The sequence below is a fragment of the Marmota flaviventris genome, chromosome 1, assembly GCF_047511675.1.
Source record: "Marmota flaviventris isolate mMarFla1 chromosome 1, mMarFla1.hap1, whole genome shotgun sequence".
In the NCBI taxonomy this organism is placed as follows: domain Eukaryota; kingdom Metazoa; phylum Chordata; class Mammalia; order Rodentia; family Sciuridae; genus Marmota; species Marmota flaviventris.
In genome coordinates this window covers 98315241-98342806 of record NC_092498.1, presented here as the reverse complement: position 1 = coordinate 98342806, position 27566 = coordinate 98315241, and the positions used below count along the sequence as shown (strand labels likewise).

Below are 27566 nucleotides of genomic sequence, written 5' to 3'. Positions count from 1 at the left end.
ACCTCATAAGAAGCTAATAGAAATCAGGCAGAAGGCTGGCATGAGAGATTTTAAAATGTGATCATTATGGAATATAGACCAACATAAAAAGTTTCAGAGGGAGAAAAACAATAAGTGTCTCTAAGTATATTAAAAACATGTAGACATGGGAGAGTTGATGGTTGCCAGGTTAAGGGAAGGGTGGATTTCATCCGAGTTAAAAGAGTCTTCCACAACCTACCAGTTCTGGGCAAAGAGGGTCAGGAGGAAGAACTTCTTCTCTGGAGCTCCTGATTGCTCTTCCATTCCACAACTCTTCACCCACCTTAGACAGCCAGTGCTTTGGTGACTACTGACTCTACATTAAAACCCAGTTTGAGGAAAAGGACTGGAAAAAATTTATTTACACTAAAGAATCAGAATTCATCCTTTAACCCTCCCTGTACTGTTTGAAACTTAATAATTGTGAGCAAAATTTTAATACAAAAAAATCTATGATATAAAACCTGAGGATCTCTGAAATCAGTAAACTATGTGTAATGGAATGGTGGTTCCTTCCAGTGCTTGTAACTTATCAAACAAATAAGTGAAACCCAACTAGGAAAGTGATCCATGTCCATTTATTACTTAATTTTAAACAGTTCAAATTGTGAAAGGCAGGAAAGGAGCAGGAAGATGTGGCAAGGAAGGAAAGCAGGAGGGAGGAATGAAATGAGGGTTTAGGAAAAGAGCAAAGAGGAAAGGGGCAAGAGAGAGCTAATAGAAATTAAATGTGAGAAATTAACTGTCTATTTCCTACTAAAAATATAAAGAAATGATAGATGTTATTTAATAGAAAAAGTTAATTCAATTGCTGTTGGGAAGGTCAAATATATTCATTAAAACTTTGAAAAATTTACCCATAAAAACAGCACAGAATTCACAGATGTATCCAACTTAAGAGTTCAAAGACCCTGGCTAAAGCTTTTCATAGAGGTTCTTAACACAGCATACCAACTAAAGGACACACAAGAAAAGCATTTCATTCTTTACAGAAATATAGCCACAAATGCAAGGAATAACTTAAGTGGAGTGTTCGAAAGTTCAAGTTTCAAATCCATTGCCCACACTGAAGAACAGATGTCTTTTGAAAGGGAAAAAATATGGGCTCTTAAAATCCACTTTAGGCTAAAAACAAACAAACAAACAAAAAACTGGGCACTATTAATAACCTTCATTAGGAAAGTTGTACAAGTTAAATGTATTCCTAAGTCCTGTGAGCTATTTTTAATTTTTCCAAAAAAAGAATTGAAACGATTTATCTACCTAAAACAAGGCCTTACAGACCAACTAAAATCTCATGCCTTATTCTTGCTAGAATTAAATCAAATCAGAATAATAATAATACATAGTTATGTAATCCCAATCAAGATTCCTGATTGACAGTTAAATTAAACTTATTAAATAGATTCTTATAATAATTACAGTTTGGCAGAAAAAAAATCTCTTCAATACATGAGGTTCATGGATCTAAGAATGATATAGAACTTGAATGATAAAAAAAGAAAGCAAGAAAAGAAAAATTTTTTAAATTAGGAAATTTATAATTTACAATCGAGAGCTTCCTCCCATAGTCTGGGCACTGTTGAACACTCAGCACTGTACTATCTGTTTTCATGCTGTTCCCATTTGTAAGGCTCACTGTGACATAGGTATTATTATATATGTTAGATATAGGAAACCTAAGTCTCAGGGAAATCAGATGACTTGCTCAAGACCACAGAGTTAATGGAAGAGCAGGGTCTCCAAATCAGGCCTTCTGATATTCTTTGATCATGACACAAACTTCCTTGATGAGTGCAGAGTCATTTCTGGCCACCTCTGTTCTCTTTGTGTTTTGTAGGCCTTGACACTGGAGATCTTCCCTCTTTTCCCTTTGGCCAGTTCTGCTGTTCTTGGATAACTTTACCCATCATTGATTCATGCACTCACTAACTGAAAGAACATTTATTGAGTGCCAGAAACTCAAATAGGCACTAGAAATAAAAATCAAAAAGACATAGTCTCTGCCTTAGGAAATTTACTGTCTTGTCAAAGAGAAAGAGAAATAAGTGACTGATGACAGCTGAGTGCGAAAGATGCTTTGATGTAGCAGCGTAGGAGGGACTGCCTACAACAGACAAGAGAGGCAGAAAAAGCTTCTGAAAAGTGTGCTTATTTTACAGGAATAATAGGGACCAGTAAGATGAAGACACTTTACATTTTAGTGTAAAGCAACAAGCATGCAGGAGGACATGGAGGATTAAAAGATCAGGCCACATTATAAGGAGTACTAAATGGTTCCGTGTGGCTGGCACAATGCTGACAAGGGGAGAGGCAATTACACATACTAAGGTTAATGGTTTAAACTCATCCTTAAAGCTCTGGATCAAAAGACCTAAGCAGGGAAGAAGAATAGTCAAATTTGCCTTATCATATCAAAATGTCAGGATTTTTTTTAAATTAACATTAAATTATACACCTCTGAAATTTCAGAGCCAAGAAATGATCCAGGTTCAACTCCACCATTTTCTGCAAGGCTATTAAAAGTAGTTTGATGCCAAATTTTAAAAATGATCAGATTAGAAGGTCTTTAATAAACCCTTATTTCAACTCAACAAGTATTTACTTAGCACCTTTGTTTCAAAGGTCCTGAAATATGTCATTTAATTTCACAATACTCTGAAAATAGGTAAATATTAAATTATACATCACAAACTTAGTTTAAGAAAATAATCAAATCATCAAAAACCAAAAATTATTATTTTAATAATTTATTGATTTTAATTAATAGATAAATTGCCATGATATTTGAAAAGGCAAATTTATCTAATGCTGTTACTTTTATTTATGAGGAGTCCATGTAACCAAATTTTTAGAAATAGTTTTGCTAGGACCATTTAGATATATACTCCCTCTACTTGGGTAACATTTTTTATAAAGTTTAAAAGTTCTATCAGTATCAGGTTAATATTTCTTTCTCTAAATTAACTTTTTTCTTCACCTGCCCAATTAATTTTTGTTCTTTATCTGAAGTGGCAAGGCTTCCAGGAAGCATTCCCTGATGTATGCACACCCGAAGTAGTTGCCCCCTCTCTGGGCCCCAGAAAGCAGTGTGCCTACATTAACCCTGGCACTTCCCACAAGCTATCTCACTCAAAACAAACAAACAAACAAAAAACACCTTTTACTTGTTTTCCTGATTAAACCATAATAAACTCCTCAAAAAACCTAAGCTTCATCTTTCATATTTGTTACCTACAGGACCAGGGTACACTGTCAGTGGCTAATAAGTTGTTGGCAAGGAGAGGAAAGAGGAGAGAATAAAATGAATTGTATTTGTATTTTCTCCACCGTTTCTCTTTTCCTTCATCCTCATTTCATATCTTATTATTATCTCTCCCCAATCATTAATACATTATCTTTATCCTACTCAGATTCAGCAGACATCACAACTTTCCATCTCTCTCTTGAATGCCTAACTATCACTCATCCAGTGTGTCAATAGCACAGGGTTAAGAATTTGTTTCTCTTTAGCATTGCAAATAAGGAGTTTTGCTTTATAAGGCCCTGAATTAGTCTCTATTAATTTTTCTTTTTCCTTGTTTTAGCTAGGGATTTTTAATATGCTTTAGCTGTACCTAGGTTTCAATGCTAGCAGCTGGGTAAACAGACTTTCTGCAACACTCTGGATAAAATGGCAAGCTCAAGGGGACAGTCCACGTTAAAAAAAAAAAAAATTAAGAAAGACTTGCTCACAGGCATGGTTGGGGAATAGCAACACCTGAGAGCACTTGAGGGGAATTGTGTGTGCTGGCTGTGGAAAACACAGCTGATGACCAAAACAGGCAGCTGCTGTCCGGAATGTGGCCGATGCTATCAGAGAGCAGCCTCAAAGTGTACTTAGCAAGAACAACAGACAAATGAGGTAAGTGATGTACATCTCTAACAGGCACTTCTAAAAGTCTATATGAGTTTTGTAGCACACAAAGAGAACACCTGATTCTCAATATTTTAAATGAATGCTTATCATGGACAGAGAGGGAAATATTCAAAATTGCTCAAGATAAATATTTCGAAGTAAGATTTTGAAGCACAAGAGGAAATTCATATGTCTATTTAAGAGAACAGACTCTGTCAAAATCCATAAATGTTTCAGTTTTGGAGATCAAATATGGTTTACAGGGTGAGAATTTTTTTTTAATAAATGCAGTGAATCCATCATTCCTAGAGTTTATTTTTAAAGTAATCTGCACTGCTAATTCATTCTCTCAAATCCTGCTACATTTTTACATATTTTAAAGATTTTCTAAAGTAAAAATATAAGCTGAGGAAAATGTGTATGAGCATTGAGGAAAAGTGCCTATGATGTAGTGTTTAATAGCAGACAACAGGCAAAAACATGGTACACCCACATGGTAATGTAGCTACTGTCACTAAACATATGCTTTTACTATAGAAGTGATTGGCAAACCACCCTGGGGAAAAAAAAATGTAGCATGTATATCAACATGCTCAAAAGAAAAAAAATTAAAAAACAGACAACAAATGATTAGCAGGCACAGCCTGTAGCTACAATATTTTTTACAAAAGCAAAAAACAAATGTTTTGAAAAGGTTATATGAAAAATATGGAAGAATAACTTCTTAGGCTCATCAAAACAAATGTTGTTGTGTCAGGTTTCAAAACAACAAGGACAATGACAACTAAAGGAAACATGTCTTTGAGAAACTCTGAAAGGGTCGCCCTAATCAAAGTCCAGGGGACAGGATATTTTTGCCTATTTTTTTAAGGCCATATTCAGAACAGTCCCTGGTTCACAGTAGGTGTTTGATAAATATTTGATAAGTGGTGTGCAAATGAATGAATGAGAAGCAAAAACACTGACACTCATGATTTCTTCTGGTCTCTCCAGGTAAGAAAGGAGCCCTTATGGACTCTACATTACTGGAACACGTTGATGTCTCTACAGGTACAGTGTTTCCTCCAGACTTCTATCTTCAGTTTAGAAAAACAAACTCACTGATAATTAAACCCATGTTATGATCAAAAGAATTCCTTTATTTTACAAGTTTTTCATAAGGCTATAGTGACTTTCACTACCTGATCTGCTATCATCTACCCCACTCTCTCTAACCCCATCCCTCACCCTTTCTCTTACTTACCCACCTACAGGCAGGTCTTCTATGCCACTCCTTAACCTTCCACCATGCACCTCTATCTTGAATGCTCCTCCCAGATGTCTTCCAGTCTCCTGCTCTCATTTTCTGCAGGCTTCTGATCATATGTCACTTTATCAGACAGGTCCTCCTAACCAACCTAAATGCAAAAGCCCCAGCCGCACTCCCAACTTCTGGCACTCTTCTTTTCCCTTCCCTGCATTATTTTTCAATAACTTAATTGGTCTGTTTCATTCACTTCTCTATCCCTATGTTAGCTAGCAAAAGTGCTGCCACGTAGTAAGTGCTCAGTAAATACTGACTTAGCAAATAAACAAAAATACTACTTTAGGGAAGTAATTTGATATTGTGATATATGGAAAAGATATGAACTTCTGAGTCTCATTTCTAACTATTTACTATGTGCCTGTACTTAGGAATAACCTCCCTAAACTTCAGAATTTTCACCTGCAAAGTGGGAAAGATAATAACAATATTAATATTTATCTGGCCTGTACTTAGCATCCACCAAATGCTGGTTCCTCTCCTTCTTTTCTCCCTGCTTCCTCTTTGTGATTAGGAGCTAATTGTGGCTTTGTTTTTAATGAAACAAACTTATAGTAATTCACAAGTTCTGAGGTGGCTGTGAAATAAGAGAAACAACATGCACAACAAGACCAGAAGTTCAGGGTAAGCAGACCCCTAAGCAAACTCATTCCCAGCAACAGTGAACACGGAGTGTGCCTGTGTTTGAAAACTGATGGCTAGATACGTGGCACAAAAAGAATGCCTGCTTTCTTGCAGGTGCTGTCACCTGACAGGGAGCCTAGATAGAGATGTCAGGGGTGGCTTCATGGAGATGTAGAACTGGCCTTTCAGGCGGGACTGTGCTTCACAGAACGCTTGGTCTGGGAAGTATTCCAGAGAAGAAACAAAAGAAACCAAATGGGAGTGTGGCTGGAGCAGGGCCTTTTTATGGAAGCAGATTAGGAGAAAAGCAGGCAGGAAAGATGATATGAGATGTGGAAAACCCTGGATATCAGACCAAAGAGACCACATTTAATCTCATAATTTGTAGAAAATGGCTAAAGGTTTTGAATACTAGAAAAAAACCTAAAATCATAGAAAGAAAATGATAAATTTCAATACATTAGCAAAGACTTCTGAAAGCCAAGCAATAAGCAGCACTAATGAATCCAGTGACAATCTGTTCAAAAAAGCAAATGATGAAATAATAAATGAGAAGGAATCAATTCCCTAATCTCCCCTGGTCATCACTGTTTGATCCACCAGAGAGGAGAAGAGACTTGAGCTGAAGAGACTCAGAAAATGGCAAGTCATAAGACAGCACCAAAAAATGTCAACAAACCAGCAGAAGAGAGCATGAACCTGGCCTCCAAACAGACTGCTGTATTTTAACAGCAGTATCTGTGATGATGCGCTTTCCCTACCCTATTTCCTCCCTTCAGACTAACCCCATCTCCTTCCATGTACTGTGACTACTTGATCTTCTTGAGTCTGATAGAAATATAACAGACCTTAAGAGTTCAAAAATGCTGAGACTCCCATTTCTGTGTGTACAAAAGTGCAAAGAAGGCGACAGACTAATTCACCCCAAAGAGGAAGAATAAAAATCTGTAATGCATCCTGCTAAAAGTCTTTGCACAATGAAATTTTATAACAGAATTTAGCAAGGAATAAAAGTTTGAGGACATAGGAAACCAATGACTTAACTCTGTGGTTCCTGAAGCTATCAAAGTGCTGGCAACTAAATAATGGGAGGATACTTATATCTGCCTAGTTTTTATATTTTTCTTGGGATCTGCTCTTCTCACAGCGTGGACATAATTTATTTAGACTATCAAAGAGCTTTTGATAAGATTCTCACAAGTGCCTATTATTGAAACTTGGTAACCATGGTGTGAAAGGAAAAAGTCATATCAATGAATTAAATGAATTTAAAATGCTTAAGAGGCAAAGAGGCAAAAGGCTGAAATAAATGGCCAATTCTCATGTAGAGAAAGGTTAATCATTGAGGGCTCTGGGGCTTTGCGGTAGAATCAGAATCGTATTTAACTAATGATCAAGAAAGGGGCCACAATTCTCATTCCCCTGTTCTGTGGGTATCAATCTCACACACAGAGTCCCCATTGACATGAAGAGCATTTGGCACATAGAGGATAGGCTGTGTAGAGAAATGTTTAAAATCCAGAAAGAGACAATCAGCAAATGAATATTAACTCATAATTTCATGTACAAATCACAAAATATAAAGGGAACAACAAAAAGCAACATTAGCACAATTATATTTTCTTAGAACTTTGATAGATATTACATAGAAATAAGTGGGCCTTTTCAAAAGACAGGATATGATATTTGAACAAAAAGGCCTAATTTATTTGTATGATTAAAACAAATTTTCAATATGGAAGAACTCTTCATATGGGCATTTTGGATCTGAAAAATCCACAAAGACTGTGTCTATGGATTGAGAAGTTTAGAAGCAAATGAAAGTGAAACTTTTATGATACAGTAGGAATTATTACTTTGGGGTTTAGGGTTCCCCCCCCCCCTTGAAGCAAAGTCAATACAAAAGCATAACCTGACATGAATGGATAATTTAGAAATTAAGCACTGTAATTAAATAACATTAATCTTTTATGACTCATAACTCAATCTGGTATTTTCAATGGCCCAGAATCATCATCTTGATTCACACAGCGATTCAGAAAAACCATTAAACTCTTGGTTTTCCCTCTGTTTGCCAAGGTTTCTGTATCTGTTAGATGAGAATAATAAAACTTACCTCAGACAATGATTATAAGGGATAAAAGTGATAATGTATGGAGCATTTAACACAATAAAAAACCAAAATAATATTAAATTATTATTGTTGTTATTATTATGTATGATATACTAAATCCAAACAGTTATAGGCCACAGAGAGGAAACCTGATTCAAGTCATTGTGACTTATTTATATCATTATGACTAAGTACTGAATAAAACATTTAAATACTTTCAAATGTCTTTGAACAACAGAGAAAACCATAGCTTTAAAATAGCTTTCCATTAACCCAATTTTGGGAAGTGGAAGAGAATTACAAACCAATCTCACTAAGCACAAAAGACTCCAGAAAAACACCAAATAAATTATTATTGCATATTAATTCTTAAATGTATATGTGCTAGATCCAAGCTTACCGTGCAGATAGTATTTTAATAAGCTCTTTTCTATTCTCCACTCGAAGATGGTTGGTTTTATACTTGGAATCATCAATCAACTCAGGCAAATTCAAGATCTAAAAGGGAAAAATATTTGCAAAGTATTTCATGTACCTGTAAATCCTACTGGATCCTAGTGACCAGCTCTAATTTAGTAATAGATGAAATTTTCAACGTGGAAAAACCTCTCATGTGTTCATTCAGATCCAAAAACCCACAAAGAGAAGTTTAGAGTGTTATGAAAGTGTCCCTTCCAAGACCATTCCTTTCTGATCTTTATAACTCTCAACAAGGGGATATGGAAGAAACAATCACACAATTAGGATGGGTCATGCCAATGAATAGGTTTGTCATTTACAAGAAGGTTTCACTACATTTATGCCTACAATGAGAGCACAGAAAAAAAGTTTTCAGACCTCCATAATATCTTGTACTCATATATGAGATTATGAGAAGAGTTATCAGATCCGCAAAAAGTCTTATCTGAACAAAATATGAAGAGAGGTTCAAAATCAGATAAAACTGACCTAATTTTATGAACCAAAATCCTAAGTACATGCCTGCCCTTACATGAAGCCCACAATCAACATATCTTATAGGTACCTTCACTTATTTGTTCCACATGTAAATAAAATAATATTATCTGTCCCAATAGTACTATCCAGGATGTTGTACAAAGTGCTAAAATAAAGGGAAAGCCATACATTTGCCCAAATGCTAACCATTAAAATGACATCAAATTAAAAGATCTTCTTGCTATAGGAGTGACACTACTTTTCTTTAGTATGTCTCCCTGAAGGAATACCGACTAGAAATGCTTTTATATACTTCCTCTTTTGCTGCTTCTCACTAAAGGGAAAATCTATCTTGCAAATCCCTTTGGACATCTTGCAATTTTAACAAGACCATAATGAAAGTACCAAGTGGATTTGGAATGGAAAAGACGTTTTGAAAAGAATGTGTGGAGGCAGGGTTTGGCGGTTGTGTTGGAAAGTCAGAAGGCGCATTTATGGGTTGGGGGCAGGCCATGTGGCATACAGAAAACTTCACTGCCTTTATTATGTATTTGCTTTCAATATAAACATTTAATGGTTTCATTTGTTTCCCACAGTTTAAATAAAATCAATCCATTAATCATCTTACAAAGGAGAGAGAAGTGAAGAAGATTCCCTGGAGCAAAGAGACCATCTCAATGGTGTAATTCCTCTTTCACATGTTCCACTTACTCGTTTCCCTTAGGGAATGATATAGACAGCGTTACTCTCCCAGATTTTAAAAATGGCCACACCAAATACAGTGCTTTTGCTAGAAACCTCACTATCAGCACATCTGATCCCAGAATGGTCTCAAGGCTTGTCCAGTGGTCAGAAAGCCTCCCCAATTGGGAGTTCAGAAGTCATTTAAAGAAAAAACAAGTGCCTTCCAAAAATCATAGGTAAAATTTATAAGTCTGGCCTCACCCAGAATACACCATAGCTACATAAAAATGTACAGAGTGACTACATGCAAGGGAGACTGAGGTGCCCACATGTCCTCTGTATTTGACTTTTTGAACCTCTTTTCTCTTTTAAAGTTGGTGTGAAATGGTGGGTCAAAGTAATTGTCCTTCTGTCTGCAGCTATGCTGGCCAATGTTCAAAATGTTTCTAGACAGACATCTTCAGGGGCTGTGATCACATACATTCTTCAGGGGCTTGAAAAAAAGTGCTGCCTGGGATAAAATGAAACTGTCTATGAAAAAATGCTTAACTACTGAGCTCTAAATAAATGTGAACTATTGCAGCTAAGCAATGTTTCCCTTAAAAGAAATGATAAAGAGGTATAATTGTTCAAAAAAGAGAGGGAAGAAAAAGAAGACTGGCTCCATAAAAATAGTAAAACATGATAGCTGAAACGGCAAAGAACTCTAGTGCTCCCATCACCTGATGACACAAATAGCTGACAACAGCCTCCTTATGACAGCCTCAAAGGCTCCACAGAGCAGAGTCAGTTACCCCTAACATCACCTTCTACCATATTTTCCCCCTAGGTTCCTCACTGCAACAGTGCTAGCTTCTTGCTGGAACAGGAATATGTCTACCATATGTGGGCCTCAGGACTTTAACAGTCAACTATCTCCTTGGCTGGAACATCTTCCATCAGACATTCAGTTGGCTAACTCTTTCTTTTATTAAATCTGCTCAAACCTTAACTTCCCACTCTTTTGGAGGGGTTGGTAGGTTCTGGGGATTGAACCTAAGGGTGCTTTACCACTGAGCTACATCCCTAGTCCATTTTTATTTTTTGAGGAAGGGTCTCCTAAGTTGCTTAGGATCTCTCTAAGTTGCTGAGGCTGGCCTCAAAATTGTGATCCTCCTCCCTCAACCTCCTCAGTCACTGGGACTACAGGTTGTGACACCACACCTGGCCGTTGTTTTTTGTTTGTTTCTCCTATCTTTTCTGACAACATCTGTCTTTTCATTGGTGTGGTTAAGTCATTCACATTTAATGTTGTAATTGATACTTTGAGGTTACTATTGGAATTTCTTATTTTTTTCATTCTTTTGTTTTCCCTTTCCTATCCAGAAAGATAGAAATTTTTTGAAAATTTTTAGTATTACATTTATCAATTTTGATTTTGGTTACTATTTTCTTCTATACAGATGTTCAATAATTGATTTAGAGTAAAAAAGTGCTACTGTTACTCTATCTGTTGTTCAGCCTGAATAATTTTTATGGATTTATTTCCCAAATCCTTGATTATTTCCTCTGTCATCTCCAGTAAAGTATTATTTATTTTCTTAGTTATTGTCCTTTTCAGTTCTAGAATTTCCTTCTTTTTTCATATCTTCTATTTCTTTCTAAACAATTCTACTTTTCCATTTATTTCAACAGTGTCTATAAAGCTTGTTAGAGCATTTTTATAATAGCTGTTTTAAAGTCTTCATGAGTTAATTCCAACATCTGTGTTATTTATTTATTGTCTTTTGTCATGCAAGTTCTGGTTTTTCATATACTGAGTAATTTTGGACTGTATCTTGGATGTTTTGAATATTGTGTCAGGAGTCCCTGGGTCTTGTTTGAATCCTACAGAGCATTTTTTTATTTAAACTTTATTTATTTTTATTTTTTTGCTTTTATGTGGTGTTGAGGACCAAACCCAGTGCCACACCAGTGGAAAGCAAGCACTCTACCACACTGAGCCACAATCCCAGGCCCTATAGAACATTTTTGATGTTTTTGTTTTCTGCAAACAACTGACCTGGTTAGGTCCAAGCTACAAGTTCCCAACTACCTTCTATGTGTTCGGTTCTAATGTTGGTTCAGTTTCAAAGTCTTTGCAGTGTTATTTGAATGTGTCCTACATATGCCTCACTTAACAGTCCATCACACTACAACTGGGGCAGTCGTCTATTGTCAACCCTGTTCTCAAGATGTTTGGTATGCTAATTAGAATCAGACCGGTGCATGTGCAGCTCAGGGGTGAGCCCAGGAGTCCAGAAACAACTTCAAGGATTGCTTTTCAAAGATCTTCACTCTTTGCAATCTCTCCAGAACTTTCCAGTTCCCTGGGGCTTCCCATTAGTTACCCCACTCTCAAGCATACTTCCAGGGAAGAAAAGCTAAGCAGTGGAAAAATAGAGAAAAAGCAATACAGATTCATCCCTTCTTTAGGACCTCAGTTAAGCAATGAAGATGAAATTTCCTGCCACTTACAGGATTACTCAAGGGCTGGGCATGAGAAAGTGGGGAGGGGAAAAAACAGGACTTCCACACTCTTACATTAGAGCTTACTTTTCAGGTTCCTTGCACCAGAAATAAAGAGCATCTCTGGATCTTAGCTTTGGTGCCTGGCATCCACTTTACAGCTTCAGGCTCCACTGTATTCATATAATGGAAAAACTGGTAAATTTACTGCCAGTTTAGAAGTACTCTAAATTCTGAGGTTCTTACTCAATTCTCCTACTGTTCACTTTTCAGAATCCTCAGATACTCCATGCGTTCTGCATAGGTTTTACCACTGTGCTGGGTGGAAGAGTAGGGAGAAGAGTACTTACTGGATCCTCCCTAGAATCACAATCTCCCCATCCAATTTTGATAGAGACCATTTATAAGTGCATACTATGAGCCAGGATTGTACTGTTTTACTTACCTAATCAAACTCTTAAGAAACCATTCAAGTTATTGTAGTTATGTGTTTTAGTCTACATTTTATACATGGAGAAACGGAAGCTTAGGTAAGATTCAGTACCTTGCCAGAGGTTACCTGACTAGTAACAAGATTTACAGTAGGCCTTAAGAATTATGCTAGAGTGTCCTCAGACCACCTACCCCAAAATCAACTACAGTGCTTGTTAAAATTGAAGTTCCCTGTGACCCACATCAGACACACTAAATCAAGTCTTTGAGAATGGGCCTCCAGGAGATTCTTATGCATACTAAAGTTGAGAACCAATGCATATTGCCTCCAATAAAAGAAGCCTTCAGTCTAAATGATTTTTAAAAGGATGTCAATATACTTCAAATAGAAATACCCATTAGTGTTGGCATCAATCAGCTTAAAATAGCTTACATATGCTCACTTTCCCTACCCTTCTGTATCATGTTAAGGGACATAAAATAAAATTTGTTACAAACCAAGGTTCATTTTATACACAGCAAGACATTCTGACAGCCAAGTCTTGAACCAATGTTCTTGCTCCATTCCAACCCCTGACCCTAAGAGTTCCCTAATGGAAACCCTCCTCAAAATGTATTAATCAACCAGTATATCAAATTCTATTTTGGAAAGAGAAGGGATAAGTAAATCCCATTCATTCATCACAAACAATGCTGCCACATTTCTCCCCAGGAGGTACAGCTGTCTCTTTCTTCCTGATGAAACTTACTTATAAAAAGAACAATTTTTACAGGCTCATTGTCAAAAACAATCAGCAAAAACAATGAAGGGGACCTCACCTTCTATAAGGACAGTTTGAGCAATGAATCCCTCATCAATAGGTATATTTGAATTAAAAATACTTAACTATAGTCACTAAAAATGACTGGGAGAATAAGAGAACTTTGCATCCAAGTAGGAAAACAGGATTTTTCTTTGGTAAGAATATTTTTAGGACAGGTTTACATGTAAGCATATAACTCACTCTGAAGATTCAGAAGACCAAATTGCAGCACTCACTCAAGATGCCTAGTAAATTATGTAAATAACACTAAAATCCCATACACACAAAATTATTCTTCAGAGGACCTCAAAGAGTTTTTGTAGACATCTCCTTAATGGTTCAAAGAGGGATTATCATTTCTGATTCACATATGGGAAAATTAAGGTGTGCCATTCTCCCAGGCCTCTGATGGCCTTTAAAAAAAAAAAAAAAAACTATATAGTTACACACCATACCAATAAGTCATAACTTTAGTACTAACAATTATGGCAAATATTATGCTTTGAAATGAAAATCTTTTTTGAAATGTTCTTACAAATATTTATAAAGAAGTTCAAAAGTTTCAAATTGATCAACAGTAATGAATCAAAAATTAAAAGTATTCAGTATAGTTATTTTCAACAGTGAAGAATATGTCAACCAGTCCTCCTCCCCACCTTTTTTTTCCTTTCCTTTTTAATTTTTTTTTTTTTTAGAGAGAGAGAAAACTCCAAAACATATGGCCCAGGAAGAAAATCTGTACTTGTTTAGAGCAATGAACCAGCTTTTACATCTCTGCAGTTAGAGTACGCAAATGACTTCACAGGCAAGGACTTCCGTATGTTTCATATTTTTAACATTGACCGTTCATAATAAAGATTCTTTGATCCCAGATCAAATGTTTGAATCAATTTTCTCTACACTTACTGAGTCACCATTATATAAAAGCTCCCTTCCTTCCCACCTCAGATGTGCCAGCCCTTTCTACAGTCGGAACTATCTCCATTTGTCACCTTTACTGTGGTACTTCCCACCACTTTGCTGTGGTTTTTAGCTCTGCTCATTAACCTCATATAAAAGAGGTGCAGTAATAAATACTTTTTGTACATAATAAATTTACTATAATAAATAAGTTTCCTCCAAGGAACTCACAGGCATCTTTTAAAAAGCTGAAAGCTCACAATAATGTGGTTAGCAAAAAAACTAATCCTCCATTCAGAAGAAAATTCTCAATAAGTAAAGCCTTTTCTTTTTCTACATCCAAGAAAAAGAAAAAGAAAACTGGAAAAAGTAAACTCATATCTAATGTCTTAAGTAAAAACAAAGGACAAAAGTTCTAGATATATATAATAAAACATTTTTTAAATGTCTAGGCAATGTTTAAAATTTAGAATATCCCTACCATGTTATTTTAAATGATTCCAAGGCCTTTTTTTCAGGCCTTGGTTAGGAACAACATTCTAATACAACCTTAATTTATAAAATCTTTAAACATAAATTTTGATAAAAGATACTCTAAGCAAAGGTTAATTTTTGAAAAAGTTTGAAATTTTTTAATGATGAACAAAATAAATTTGGGAGTGTTTAACTATATACGGACCTAATTAAACCTGATATTTGAAGGAAGGAAGGAAGGAAGAAGGGAGAGAGAAAGGGAGGCAGAAAAAGGAAAGAAGGAAGACAGTAAGAAAAAAAAGGAAGGAAAGAAGAGAGCGAAGGAGGGGAAAAGTAAACTGATATCTAAGGTCTTAAATAAAAACAAAAGACCTAGGAGAAGGAAGGAGGGGAGGAAAATTCCCATTGTTAAATATTGCTTTAAAATTCATTTTCTTTTCTTCCCCTTTTAATATTGACTAATAGATATATAAAGTTTGAGAACAATTTAAGCTAACTTCTTCATTTCAAAATCCAACTGAATGTTATAATTTTAAAAAATTGTGTGCTAATTCAAATCCAGTCATTATCATGTATGATAAGTTTAAAAATGGTATATTTTTAGGTACTAATGTACGGGGTTCTAACTTGGTTACTGACTTAGCATCATTGTGCTAGGCAAAACTAAACTTGCCCTAACTTTGCACAAAATGAATTATTGCATATATCATCTACTCATCCCAGTGATTATGGATTACCTTGCACACAGTAGCAAACTGTTGGTCATTTCCTGCTCCAACTACAAAATAGCCATCCTTGGTTTTAAAAGCCTAAAAGAGAAAAACATATGTAAATATATGTTTACATGTTGAAAAGACCATAAAAGTTGATTTTTAGGATCTAAGAAATCTATATAGATTTGCTCTAAAACAATGTCATTAATTAATTCAATATCAACTACCTTGTACCTTTTTCTCTTACATTAGCATACCTGTTTTTATTTAGAATTTTCAAAATACTTCCTAGATCTTCCACTATGACAATATCGGGGGGAAAAGTGACTCAAAAATTAAGAAAATGCTAGTTTATTATTATAACTCATGAAATTCATATCTTGTAATATGGATTAAAAGCTTTATGTTTTGTTTCCATTTTTTCTTGTAGGGCAGAGAACACTATAGAGCAAAAGGCACTGTTTGCTACAAGTGTAAGAATAGATGGATAAAAGAAAGAATGAAGGAGGCGAGGAAAGAGGAAAGAAGGAAGATTGAGTGAGCTGTGGACGTATAAGTGACTGAAACCCATGACACCCATGGCCCCAAACCATTTGAAGATCCTTCCCATGCTCCCTCCTTCTCCACCCTTCTCCAGTTAGGATCACAGTGCAGCAGGAGGACCCAAATTTTACCCTCAGAAGGCCTCATTCAAATTTCCCAAAGTAAATTAACTCTGAATTTCCTTTCTTTCTATGTAAAATTTGCTCTGTATTTTCACCTACATTTTCTTCACTTGCTTCTGCTTCTGAGAACAATGATGTCTAACTCTATGGTAGAAGTTACTCCTATGTTAATAAACATAGTGCTACATTCACCCACATTCTCAGAGACTGAATCCCTGTCTTCTGCCTACAGGTAGGCTCCAGTTTCCAGGAAAATATCACTAACAGCAACCATTTTTCATCAATCCCGACATCCTTCTCAAGCTGTCTTGAATTTTTCTTCCTTCCCTCCATCTCTTGATGACATAAAAGCACAGCCTACCTGCCTATGCTTGCTCACCAACACCATGCTGCAGTGTCCTTTGGCATCAAGAGTCTTTATACTATCACCATACTGAAGCTATGCTTCAGTAAACTCCCCTGCATTATTTGGTATAATTAACCATCCTCTACTTCAGGATCCTGTCTTAGCTGTAGACTTTATCCAGACTCATCTCCTATCTCTTTGATCTGTCTTCCCTATGCACCTTTTAGAGGATTTTCTTCTCTTCAGTCTTCAGCATTCCTTAAGCATCTGTCTTTGGTCTTTTTACTTCTCTTGCTTCTTATGATAGTTACTCACCACATATGACTATTAAATTTAAACAAACTAAAATTAAATTAGTGAATCACAAAAGACCAAATTCTATTTAGATGAAAAGTTCAAAATAGGAGAATCCATGGAGTTGGGGGGGGTGGGGAGTTGCAGCTGCCTAGAGCTGGGGAAGTTGGGGGAAAATGGGAGCAATTGCTATGAGTACCAGGTTTCTTGCTAGAGTAATGAAAATGTTCAAAAATTGATTGTGGTGATAACTGCACAACTTTGCATATAGTAAAATATCAATGAATTATATGTACAATACAATACAATAGAATTGAATTATATCTCAATAAAGCTGTTATTTAAAATATTAAATTAACAATTCAGACTCACAGTCACACCAACTACATGTCAAGCATTCAATATCTGCATGTGGCTAATGGATTAGAAGGCACGGGTATAGAACATTTCCATCATAGAAAGTTCTGGTGTACAGTGATGGTAGATTATATTTTTTTCTCTTCTAATCTTCCTACAAGGCCTAACATGATATCTAAAGAATATAAGCAATTAATAAATAGTTTGTAAGTATAAGCAATCAATCAAATAATTAATTCCAGATAACAAAATTGTGGCTAAAATAGATTTCATGCAAAACCTATGAGATTTTATTCTACTCACATTCTTGCTTGATTTGGTAAGGAATGCTATTAAGAAGATATCATGTGAACTATTGTAAGCATTTTCCCTTGTCCACAAGGGCAAAAGCAAAGTTAGTGTCCATGCACTAGTGTTTCTAAAGCTACAGAAGGGAATCTTGCAATAGAACTATGGGTGAGGTGCAAAGAAGATTTCAGCTGAGATGTCTCAATGAGTTATTGATAAGTATGAAGTTACACAGGTTGTTTGCTGTTTGTAATCAGAAGGAAACAAGGGGAGAGGATAAGTAAATGTGAAGTAACCACATATGCTGATAAGTATAACACAAAGGTTTACAAAACGTTGGATCAGTAACATATTTTATAAGTTAATGTTTGGAAGGTGTTAATTTCCTTTTAATAAATGAAGAAATTCCTGTTTATTCCTTCAGTCTCTAACATATCATGAAGTATATCTTTATCAATATAAACATTTAAAAATTTTAAGGAGACAACTACTTGATTATCAATTGAGAAGTAAAAACTGACTAGCAGCTGAGCCACCAGATTATTATCAGATTTAAGGATTATCAAATAGATCTTATAACTACTAAGGTATGATTGTGTATTCTTTAAAATTTTCTTCCCTATAATTATTATTTCACCAGTGTTTATTTAATAAATGTATTTTATATGCAAACTTAAAAATAACACACTATCATTATAGAAAATCAGGCAAGTATAGAGAAAATACAGAGGAAATAAATTACCCATGACACCATCACCCAGAAGAATTACCTGCAAGTAGACTTCTTTCTAGTCTCTTTGTGTTCACTTTTATGTAATTAGTATTTCACTATAGATAAGTTAATAATCTTCATTTTTTATTTAAGATCCTCTCACAAGCATATTTGAATGTTATTATTTTTAATGATAAAAAATATATACTTTAAAATTTGCTAACACATTCTCAGTTCATTTAAACTGGAGGATATTTTTATTTTGTTTTTTTCTCACATTGGACCCCATATCATGCAGTTAATATCACTAATAAAAATAATTTTAATTTCATAACAAAACTCTGAAATGAAATATCTACTTCATATCTTTTAAAATAGATCTTTATACCAATAAAACAATATAATAAAAATGAAATAGCAAAAATGAATCCAGATCTACTATTTATGCAACCTGGATGATATCAGGCAAGTTACCTAATTTCAGAGCCTCAATTTTTTCTTCTAAAAGGTAAGAATGATCAGTACTTACTTTTAGAATTATTATAATGGCTATTGATTAAAAGCACATTCATTTGTGTATTTAAAAATACTTTTTAAACATAATTTATGATGTGTTAGATATTAGGTACAATGGGTACAAAATGATAAGCTAAATACCTATGGTCCATCACAGAAAACTTACATTTCAATAAAATGACAGACATTGGTCAACACTCACACAAATAATTACAAGCAGAGACAGGTACTAGAAAGGGAAAGTACAGGCCACAACGGGGATCTGACAATACGTGGGCCTAATTATCTCAGTTGAAGGCTGAGAAATCAGAAAGATTCTCTATAAGAGTGATCTTTGAGCTGAGGTACTAAGTAAGCATTAATTAGGTAAGAACTGGGAGAAATGTCATTGCTGACAGAAGAAACTATGTGTGCAAAGGACCTGTGGTGGAAAGAAGCAATAAGCCATAAGAGAATATGGGGGAAAACAGCATAATGAAGGCTATAGAAATAGGCAAGGAGCTATATGAAGTCCAAGATCATGTGAAATAATTTATCATAAAACTAATGGGAAGGCACTAAAAGGCTTAAATAATTGTGTTTGCATTTGAGAAAACTTTCTGGTTGTGATGTAACAACATATTGGAGGATAAGATTAGACTTGAATAGACCAATTAAGAGGCAAAAATGATCATGGCAAAAGATGATGTCGTCTTAGATTATGGGCCATGATGACACAGATGGAAGAAAATAGATTCAATAAATATTTAAGTGGTAAAACCTATTGGAGTTGGTAATGGATTGAATATGACGATTAAGAGTTAAAAGATAAGGGAAAGGAAGGTCTCATAGTTCACACTTAGGTTTTTAAGAAGCTTTTGAGATCCCGTTGGAAATTTCACCTGAGTAGGACTTGGGGACCTGATAAAAGTCTGAACTATAGATAAAAATTCACTCTTTTGCTTATAATCTATGACTGAATTCAATATAAAAGTGAGATTATTTAGGAAGAGTTTAGACTTCAGAGTAGGGGGAAAAAGGTGAGAAATCTGAAGACCACCCCATCTGAAGTCTAGACAGACAGAAGAGGAACATCCAGAGAGCAGGGTGAGGATTGAAGAAGGCCTGCAAGGTGGGTTTCAAGAGCTGGCATTATGATGACAACTGAATGAAGTCTGGAGTGGGTTGAGGATCCAATTAACAGTTAAACAAACCGAGTAGGTGAAAACATCTGAGAAGGTGGGTGATAAACAGGAGGAACAAGCAAGGACTGAGAGCACAGCAGAAGCACAGATGCAGAGGCAGATTCCCATGAGGGTTGGGTGGAGGGAAGCTGAGGAAGTTCCACTGGATTCTTCTTCTACTTTATGAAACAAGGGGTAAGGTCACTAACTGAGGGTAGCGACAGGAAGATATGCAACTGGAAGACTGTAAAGAGTTCTGAGGTGTCAGACTGAGGGACAGTAAAGTGACCAGAGAAACGCTATTGAAAGCTAAAGTGCTGAGAGCCCCAGCTGAATGATTTTCTCTACCATCTCCTAGTTACCCAAAGAATAAAGGCATGTTTACATTCACTGGGTGTAGGGTTTTGCCAGATAGATATGAAAGAAAAGGACAGGTATAGGAAAATTATAAAACTAGCCAGAATATTATTGAGCAGTAGAGCCATGGACTATCTAAGGAAGAAGGTGGTAAAGAAAGGAGGCACAGACAGGGCAAAGAGAGCAGCATCAGCTGATAAGGAATCCCAGTGAAATCTATGAAAAAGAAAGAACAATATGAAGAGTTGAACAAGAAAGGGAGAAGAACAGGAGATAAAGATGGTTAGAACACAAAAGGTTTCATTCTGTGATTACAGAAATCAGTTTCAGGTTATGACTAGAGAGTCTCAGTGTGCAGTACATAAAATGGTTGCTGACATGAAGTGGGGCTATATAATGGATACATCATCATCATTAAGTAATTACTAAAAAAACTAAGACCTGCATGAAAGGAACTCCCAGTGCATTCTAAGCCCTTTCATCCTGGCACTCAGGGCCTCACCAACTCTGATTCTCCTCCCTCCCTAGGATGCCTTGGTCTTCACACCAGGCAAGACAAACAACAAGATGCCAAGCACGCACACACCATGGGCAAATTTTCCATCAGAGAGAGAGAGCTCAAACCCAAAGCACCTAAATTGGGCACAAACATTCAGGGCTGGGTTGTTTCTCTTGTAAGGAATTCAAGCCTTAGGAGGAAGGAAACAATTACTTCTGTGTGAATTGATGGGGTTAGCAGGCAACACAGGCAAATGTCTACAGTTTTAAAAGGATAGGTCAAAACCAAGCCTTTCATCACAGGAGAACAGGTTTTACTTTTCCTGATGAAAGAAATCCTTCTTGATATTTACGGGTGACAAATCTACTGGTAAGGAGACCAAATGAAAGCAAGATGGTCTTTATGGTCTAGTCATGATAAAACTCCTTCCTGGTAGAGGCAGGAGAGTTTCTGCAAGGCTGAGAAGGTTGACTATAGTACAAGGATTAGGTGTCCCAACGAAACTGACAAGCATCCTAAACAAATTGGGAGACATGTAAAGCAAAAGGAAATGGGAGATCAGAGATTATATCCTTTAGTTAGTGCCGTTTCAGAAGTAAGTCATGATCACACCTAAGGTTGGGAGTAAAGGTATAAAACACAGGGGTAGAGAACACTGAGCAGATCTGAGGCAAAGAAAGAAGGATCAATCTAGAATTTACGTTGCTCTTGGAAGTCAGTAGTCCTTCCCAGAAATTGCTTTCTGAGTTTTTAGGCTTACTAGGCTAGTGTAATGATGTGCTAATTATTAAGCTGACTACAGATGAAAATCCAGAAGAACTTTTAGAAGCCCCATATTGGCTCAATATAAATATAATCAAATGGAAAAAGGAAAAATGTACAATTGGACCTTCCTATGTTATCTTCTTAACCTACCATATCTGTACATCTAGTGTTTTCTCTGGTATAAATGCAGTGCCTACAGTTGGTAGGGTGTCTACTTCAGAAACAAGAGCGCAAACTCCAAGCCTTCCTGGGGCTACTTACTTTTCAACAAGATTTTCTTCCACAAAAGGTAACCATTGCTAAAGGACTTCATCATCCACTGGAAAAAGACATTCCAGGAAGTTTGACTCACTGCCATGAGAATGTTTTCTGGAATGTCAAGCAGTTGACTTCGGGGTCTGTGCTAGTACATCGTGACAAATATAGAGCACTATTTCCTACCACTAACAGTTCAGTTCACCTTATGGTGCTGGAGCTGGCTGAGCCAGATGGCAATGAGGCACAGACTGCTTACAAATCAAGAACAGTGTCATCGATCGGACAGAATGATGCAGCAAATGGTAAATGAGCCCAGGAGTCTCCAATTTCACCTACTATCAATTTGGTTTTGTCAGTACATTTTTTTTAGATGGAATAAACCATTTTGAGAACTCATTACTAAATGTAAGCTCTCATCTTGAATTACATAATTCTAGAGTAACCTTGAAAGCAATATTATATACTGATTTCCTGCCCCAGATCCAGGCTAGGATTTGCCAATTCCATAGGAACTTTGAATGTTCAAAGGTATTCTTGAGGTTCTTCAAGATAATTAAATTCACTTCAAATCAAACAGATATAGAATTTTCATTCTGTTTCTGGCACTGGATGTAGAAGTAATGGCAAAGAGGGAAATGGGAAACTGTTTAAAATTTTTATATTCTTCACAAGTTGTCAATGAATGTTATTTTTCTTATAGTCCTTTGTGAGGAAAGTCTGCTCTATTCAAGAAGGCAGTCATAATGAATTTGGACACAATGTAAAATGGTACATGAGGTTTTTCTTCCTGAAAAGTATGGGCCAGAAACTGATTTTGATGATTCTGATCTGATTACATTATAATGAATTTTAAGCCAGATTATTTGGAATAGCCTACCCAAAACACCCACTCTTTATGGAAAGTAACCAAAAATACTATATAGGAGTCCATAGTGATTTTTCAGTAACACTCCAAGATAAAAATTTCCTGGCGTATCAAGTTTTCTTAAAGTTCTCTTTGTTGTATCTCAAACATATTACAACACAGTTCCATGAGTTATGTGCCATACATGAAAATATCATTTCTGACAATGAGCCTACATTTACCTCAGACTAGTGACAAGCATGAATTGAGCAGAACTTTAGTCAAACTGCCATCACATTTCACTACCTTCAAGCAAAAAATCAAGCTAGAAAAAGATATCTGCTATAGTTAGAATAAGAATATTCTAAAGTAGTTTTTAGAGTGGATTGCCAATAAGGTTTTCCAAGCACATCTTAATTCTATCATATCTCAGAATTTGTCAATGACAAAATATATGACATGCACAGTAAGACAGGGATTAATGAGAGGCCTGATATTAAACCTGCCCACTAGACCTGAAGAGGTACTGGGATACAGGCCCATCTGACAGCATAAATTCAACCAAGTGTGGAAAATTCGAATAAGCTTTGTTCAGGAAAGCAGTCAGCAAGACAAAGTATAGGGGAATGAATAAGAAATTTGATAGAACAACTCTTGAAAGTCCCAGAGCAGGCAGTTGACCCATGAAATGTCTAACTAGTGGCTGCAGGGTCCCCGCTGTGAGGATGAGGCTCAGAAACTTGGCTCCAAATTCACATACAAGGTATTGAGATAGCAAGGTAAAGGATAGAAGGGCAGAAATAAGGCATCTAACTCAGTCAGAAACTCAGAGAATATATCAAAAGCAAAATCCCAAGCCTTTGAAAATGGCATATGAGACCGTGATCTCTGATGCGTGTAGGAGTCTGGATAGCAGATAAGAGCAACATAAAAGTCTAACATGCTAGCCTATTGTAGTTTCACCAGCATCTAGGACAATATCTGCTATGTAACAAGAGCTTAGTACAGGTCATTAAATTAACATCAATGTATGAATCCAACCTAGGCAGTTCAACAAATGTTAGACAATATACAAAAGGCTTTAGAGCAAAATTGGGAAGCATGAAATAGAGGAGAAGAGGAAGTATCAGTGACTCAAAGTTAGGGACCAACTGAGAATGGCAAACACACTGAGAACAGATTCCCATAAAAAAAACTCCCTTTCTCATGGATGATCACCCATGCTTAAGGGTGAAGATAAGTTAAAAGGAAATGGTGAATGTTTCTCTTAGGTGTTCTAGGTGTCCCATAGTTGGAGCAATGATTACCTCAGTCCTGCTTAGACTGTATTTCTTATTCTTTTTACCATGGTCAAAATTAAGCCTTGACTCATACAGGATCAGCCTTAGTACCACCTCTAGAAAACACCCCAGATAGCTACTACCAGGTAATTGGACATAACACTGGAAGTCATTGCCATCAAAATATAAATGCATTCTGGTATAGGGGCCTAAAATCTAAATATCCAGACTCAAACACCTCTGAGCTTAGTGAACCACAGGAAGTGGAAGTAGCTACTCAACTCTTTCAGTGGAGAATGGATGCTTTGGGGAGGGCCCTGCTAAACCATGGAAGCAGGTGAAAGGTAGTCCTTAAAGAATAACAAAATATATAAAGTATATCAACTCCAGAAAGCTCCATCTGGGAAATTACATAGACATTTCTAACTGAGGAATGTGATGGAAAAAATGGAAGGCATCTGACAGGACCTTGATGAGAGTGTCATGTTCCAGGATCTGGGCTCAATCTCTAAAAGAATCTTTCCTTATCCTGGGTGACCAGTCATGGAAGTCTAACTCAGACCACCTAATGTATATATGAGATCAAGGTAGATACCAGAATAATGAATTGCTATAGTTAGAAAAAAAAATGAATTGTATAATTAGAAAGATCTATATTAAGAGCCAAAACACTGAAAGACAATAGAACTACTGAATATTCTCTTTGGTAACTTAATATTCAGAAAGTAAAATGATCAGAGTTTATCACAGTTTTATTACTTCCTTTCTCAAGTCCTCATGAATGTGGATACTAAGTTAAACCTGAATCTGCCAATAGAAAGATCAATAGGCCCTTCCATGTATGAATTTAAGAAGGAAAAAAAGGCCCAGGCTTAGTCTATGGAGAAATCATGCTCAATTTCTATGGCATTAATGTCTCAAAATATACCTCAACCAACTCCAGATTACAAAGCTCTCACAAGAAAAAAAAGATGCATTCTGATATTATTCTGTACACACTTACATTTCAATCATTGCTTACCCAATTATTTCTATAAACCTTCACTAATCAAAAATACAGAGATTTTGCAGTGTTATAAAACCTTAAGCATTCCACAGCAGGGCTGTCTTCCATCTTCAGAAGACCTTCAATGAGCCAGAAGTCAACACCATTCAAAATCAGCAAGTTTAGACTGTTGTTTCTGCCCATTAAAAGAGGTATTTTATTTTTAATCCAAACAAGTCTCTGTATAGTTCACTCTTACTGAAAATACTTTTTAATCACTTGAGGTCATATAAAATAAGCCATCTCCTCCAATATCCAGAATATACAAAAAAATAAAAAAAATACACACACACAAAAAAAAAACCCACCAATAACCTAATCAATAAAAGGTCAAAAGAACTAAACAGAAACTTCTCAAAAGAGTAAGCACAAATTGCTAACAAACATATGAAAAAATGTTCAACATCTCCAGCAATCAGGGAAATGCACATCAAAACTACACTAAGGTTTTATCTCAGTCTAGTCAGAATGGCAATGACAGAGAATATGAACAACAATAAATGCTGGTGAGGATGTAGGGGGAAAATACCTTGTACATTGTTGGTAGGACTGCAGACTAGTACAAACACTTTGGAAAGCAGTGGAGATTCCTCAAAAAACTAGGGATGGAACCACCATATGATCCAGCTATCCTACTTCATGGTATTTTCCCAAAAGATTTTAAATTGGCATACTATAGCAACACAGACATATCAGTGTAAATAACAGCATAATTCACAATAGATAAATTATTAAATCAACCCAAATGCCTGTCAATAGATAAATGTGTTAAGAAATTGTATATTGTAGGTATATACAACAGAGTTCTACTCTACCATTAAAAAAAAAGAATGAAATTATGGCATTTGCAGGATGGAAATAAAGAATATTATGCTAAGTGAAATAAACCAAACTCAGAAACTCAAAGGTTGAATATTTTCTCTCATATGCAGAAGCTGTAGTACTTAAAATAAAGGAAAGGGGATGGGAGGATAGGATAAGAAAACGAAGCAATCAAATATAAATTAATAGACAAGCAAAAGTAAGTCAAATAGAGTAGAGAAAGGAGAATGGGAGAGGGGAGATAGGATGGGAGCGAAAAAGGAGAAGAAAAAGTGGGGAGATCAAGAACTGAAATTTATTTACATGTATGACTTGATTGGGATGAACCCAACTACTATGTATAACTATAGAGCACTAATAAAAATAAATAAATTAAAAATTAAAAAATCAAAAAATAAATTAAGACATTTTTCTGAAAGATTCCAGGATGGAAGCCCACAATAGGGGGGCTAAAAGTATAAATAAAAGGTATGAACTTGAGAAAGAGTTTTTTTTCTTCCAAGAATGACACATTTTAAGTTTTAAGGGAAACATATACATTCATACACCTAAACATACATCAAATGCTAAAAAAAGAATTGTTAGGTTGAAGAGGATAATTGGGCTTAAACTATGAGGAGCACCAAATGCCTAGCTAAGATATTTGTATTTATTTGATAGATAGCAAGTGATGATAATAATGATGCCCTTGAAATAATCTATACCATCTAAAACATGATTATTAATTTATTTTACATGAGAGGTATCTGAAGGCCTGTGACTTGTCTAGGTAGTGTCACACTGCTAAGTGAACTGAGATTCAAATTCAGCTCTCTCTGACTTCAAAATAAATGCCATTTTTGCTTTAACTAGTATGGATGCTGTACTCTGTTGTATTGCCTCTTTCAGTGATTACTTTAAAAAAATCTGAGTCATTAATATCTCCATGTCTTCTCTACTGAAAAGAGACTGACCACCTGGAATTACACTGCTAGCTATTGTTTATTGAGTGGTTACTCTGTGTGCCAGATACAATGCTAAATTAATCTGATTATCTTGCTTAATGACCAGTACAACCTTCAAATGTATATATTATTATAAATTTATTATATTCAGGAAACAGGCACACTGAAAAATAAGCAACATCCTTAAGCATTTGTTTGCTCAATTTCCCTAGAGTTAAGGTGCTATTACTTTTCTAACTGAATCTGCGGCCCCACTCCTTGGAAATCTACATGCTGCTTGGCTTTCTGGGTCAAACTGACATCCTGGATACCTGTTATCCCAACATACCTGAGAATAACCTGACATCCTGGATAACTATTATCCAAACATATCATAATATGTGGTGTACAACTCCATCCAGGTAATTTCACAAGGGACAACCTCTGCTGTTAAGTAAAGATCCTGAGCACCAGCCCCTACTACTTTTTCCTTTCATCTGTATTCTAAGAGTCACTTTGCAGTACCCAAATGCCACCTCTCCCTATGCTAAAGAACCTTGAGTTTTGTCTAGATCCAATTTTTATATCTTTTCCCTAAATGTTCTGGGCTTGGAGACAAAAGACCAGGATTCCTCCACTAACTTACTGTATGGCCTTGGGCAAATCACTTAAACTTGTCAGATCACAGTTTCCTTGTGTATAAATTTAGGATGTTAGACTACTCCCTTCCAGCTATAAAATTCTGTGATTTTAAGATCAAACATGAAATCCTGATACGAAGATTACAATAAAACAGTGTAAAAGAAAATGGCCTGGTCTAGAAGACCTTTCTTATTTTATTATGAGAGTTTGGAGCTATTTTATACATGTTTACATACACTTAGAGACATTTAAAATGAGGACATTTTACAAGGTAAGAAACAAGAAAGCCCTCACACATGATATTTAAAACGTGGCTCCACAGTCCACAACACCTTCATCATGTATAAATAGAACATAGCATTTACAACCACTTACACTGTAATATATTTCTTTTGGCTGAGA

General features: G+C 35.8%; 1 protein-coding gene across 5 annotated transcripts in view; it reads right to left on the bottom strand.

Moving 5' to 3' along the window:
- The window catches only part of Sugct (succinyl-CoA:glutarate-CoA transferase), a 709004-nt gene that overhangs the window by 383741 nt on the left and 297697 nt on the right, over positions 1-27566 (bottom strand). For all 5 annotated transcript variants that reach the window (XR_011707951.1, XM_071614148.1, XM_071614152.1 and 2 more), the window contains 2 exons: positions 15413-15484; positions 8360-8457 (listed from right to left, as the gene is read on the bottom strand). Coding sequence is in view for 4 of the 5 variants with exons in the window: in XM_071614148.1 (XP_071470249.1) it covers positions 8360-8457; positions 15413-15484 (170 nt within the window). In the remaining variant the exon portion in view is untranslated. The remainder of the gene's footprint in view (positions 1-8359; positions 8458-15412; positions 15485-27566) is intronic.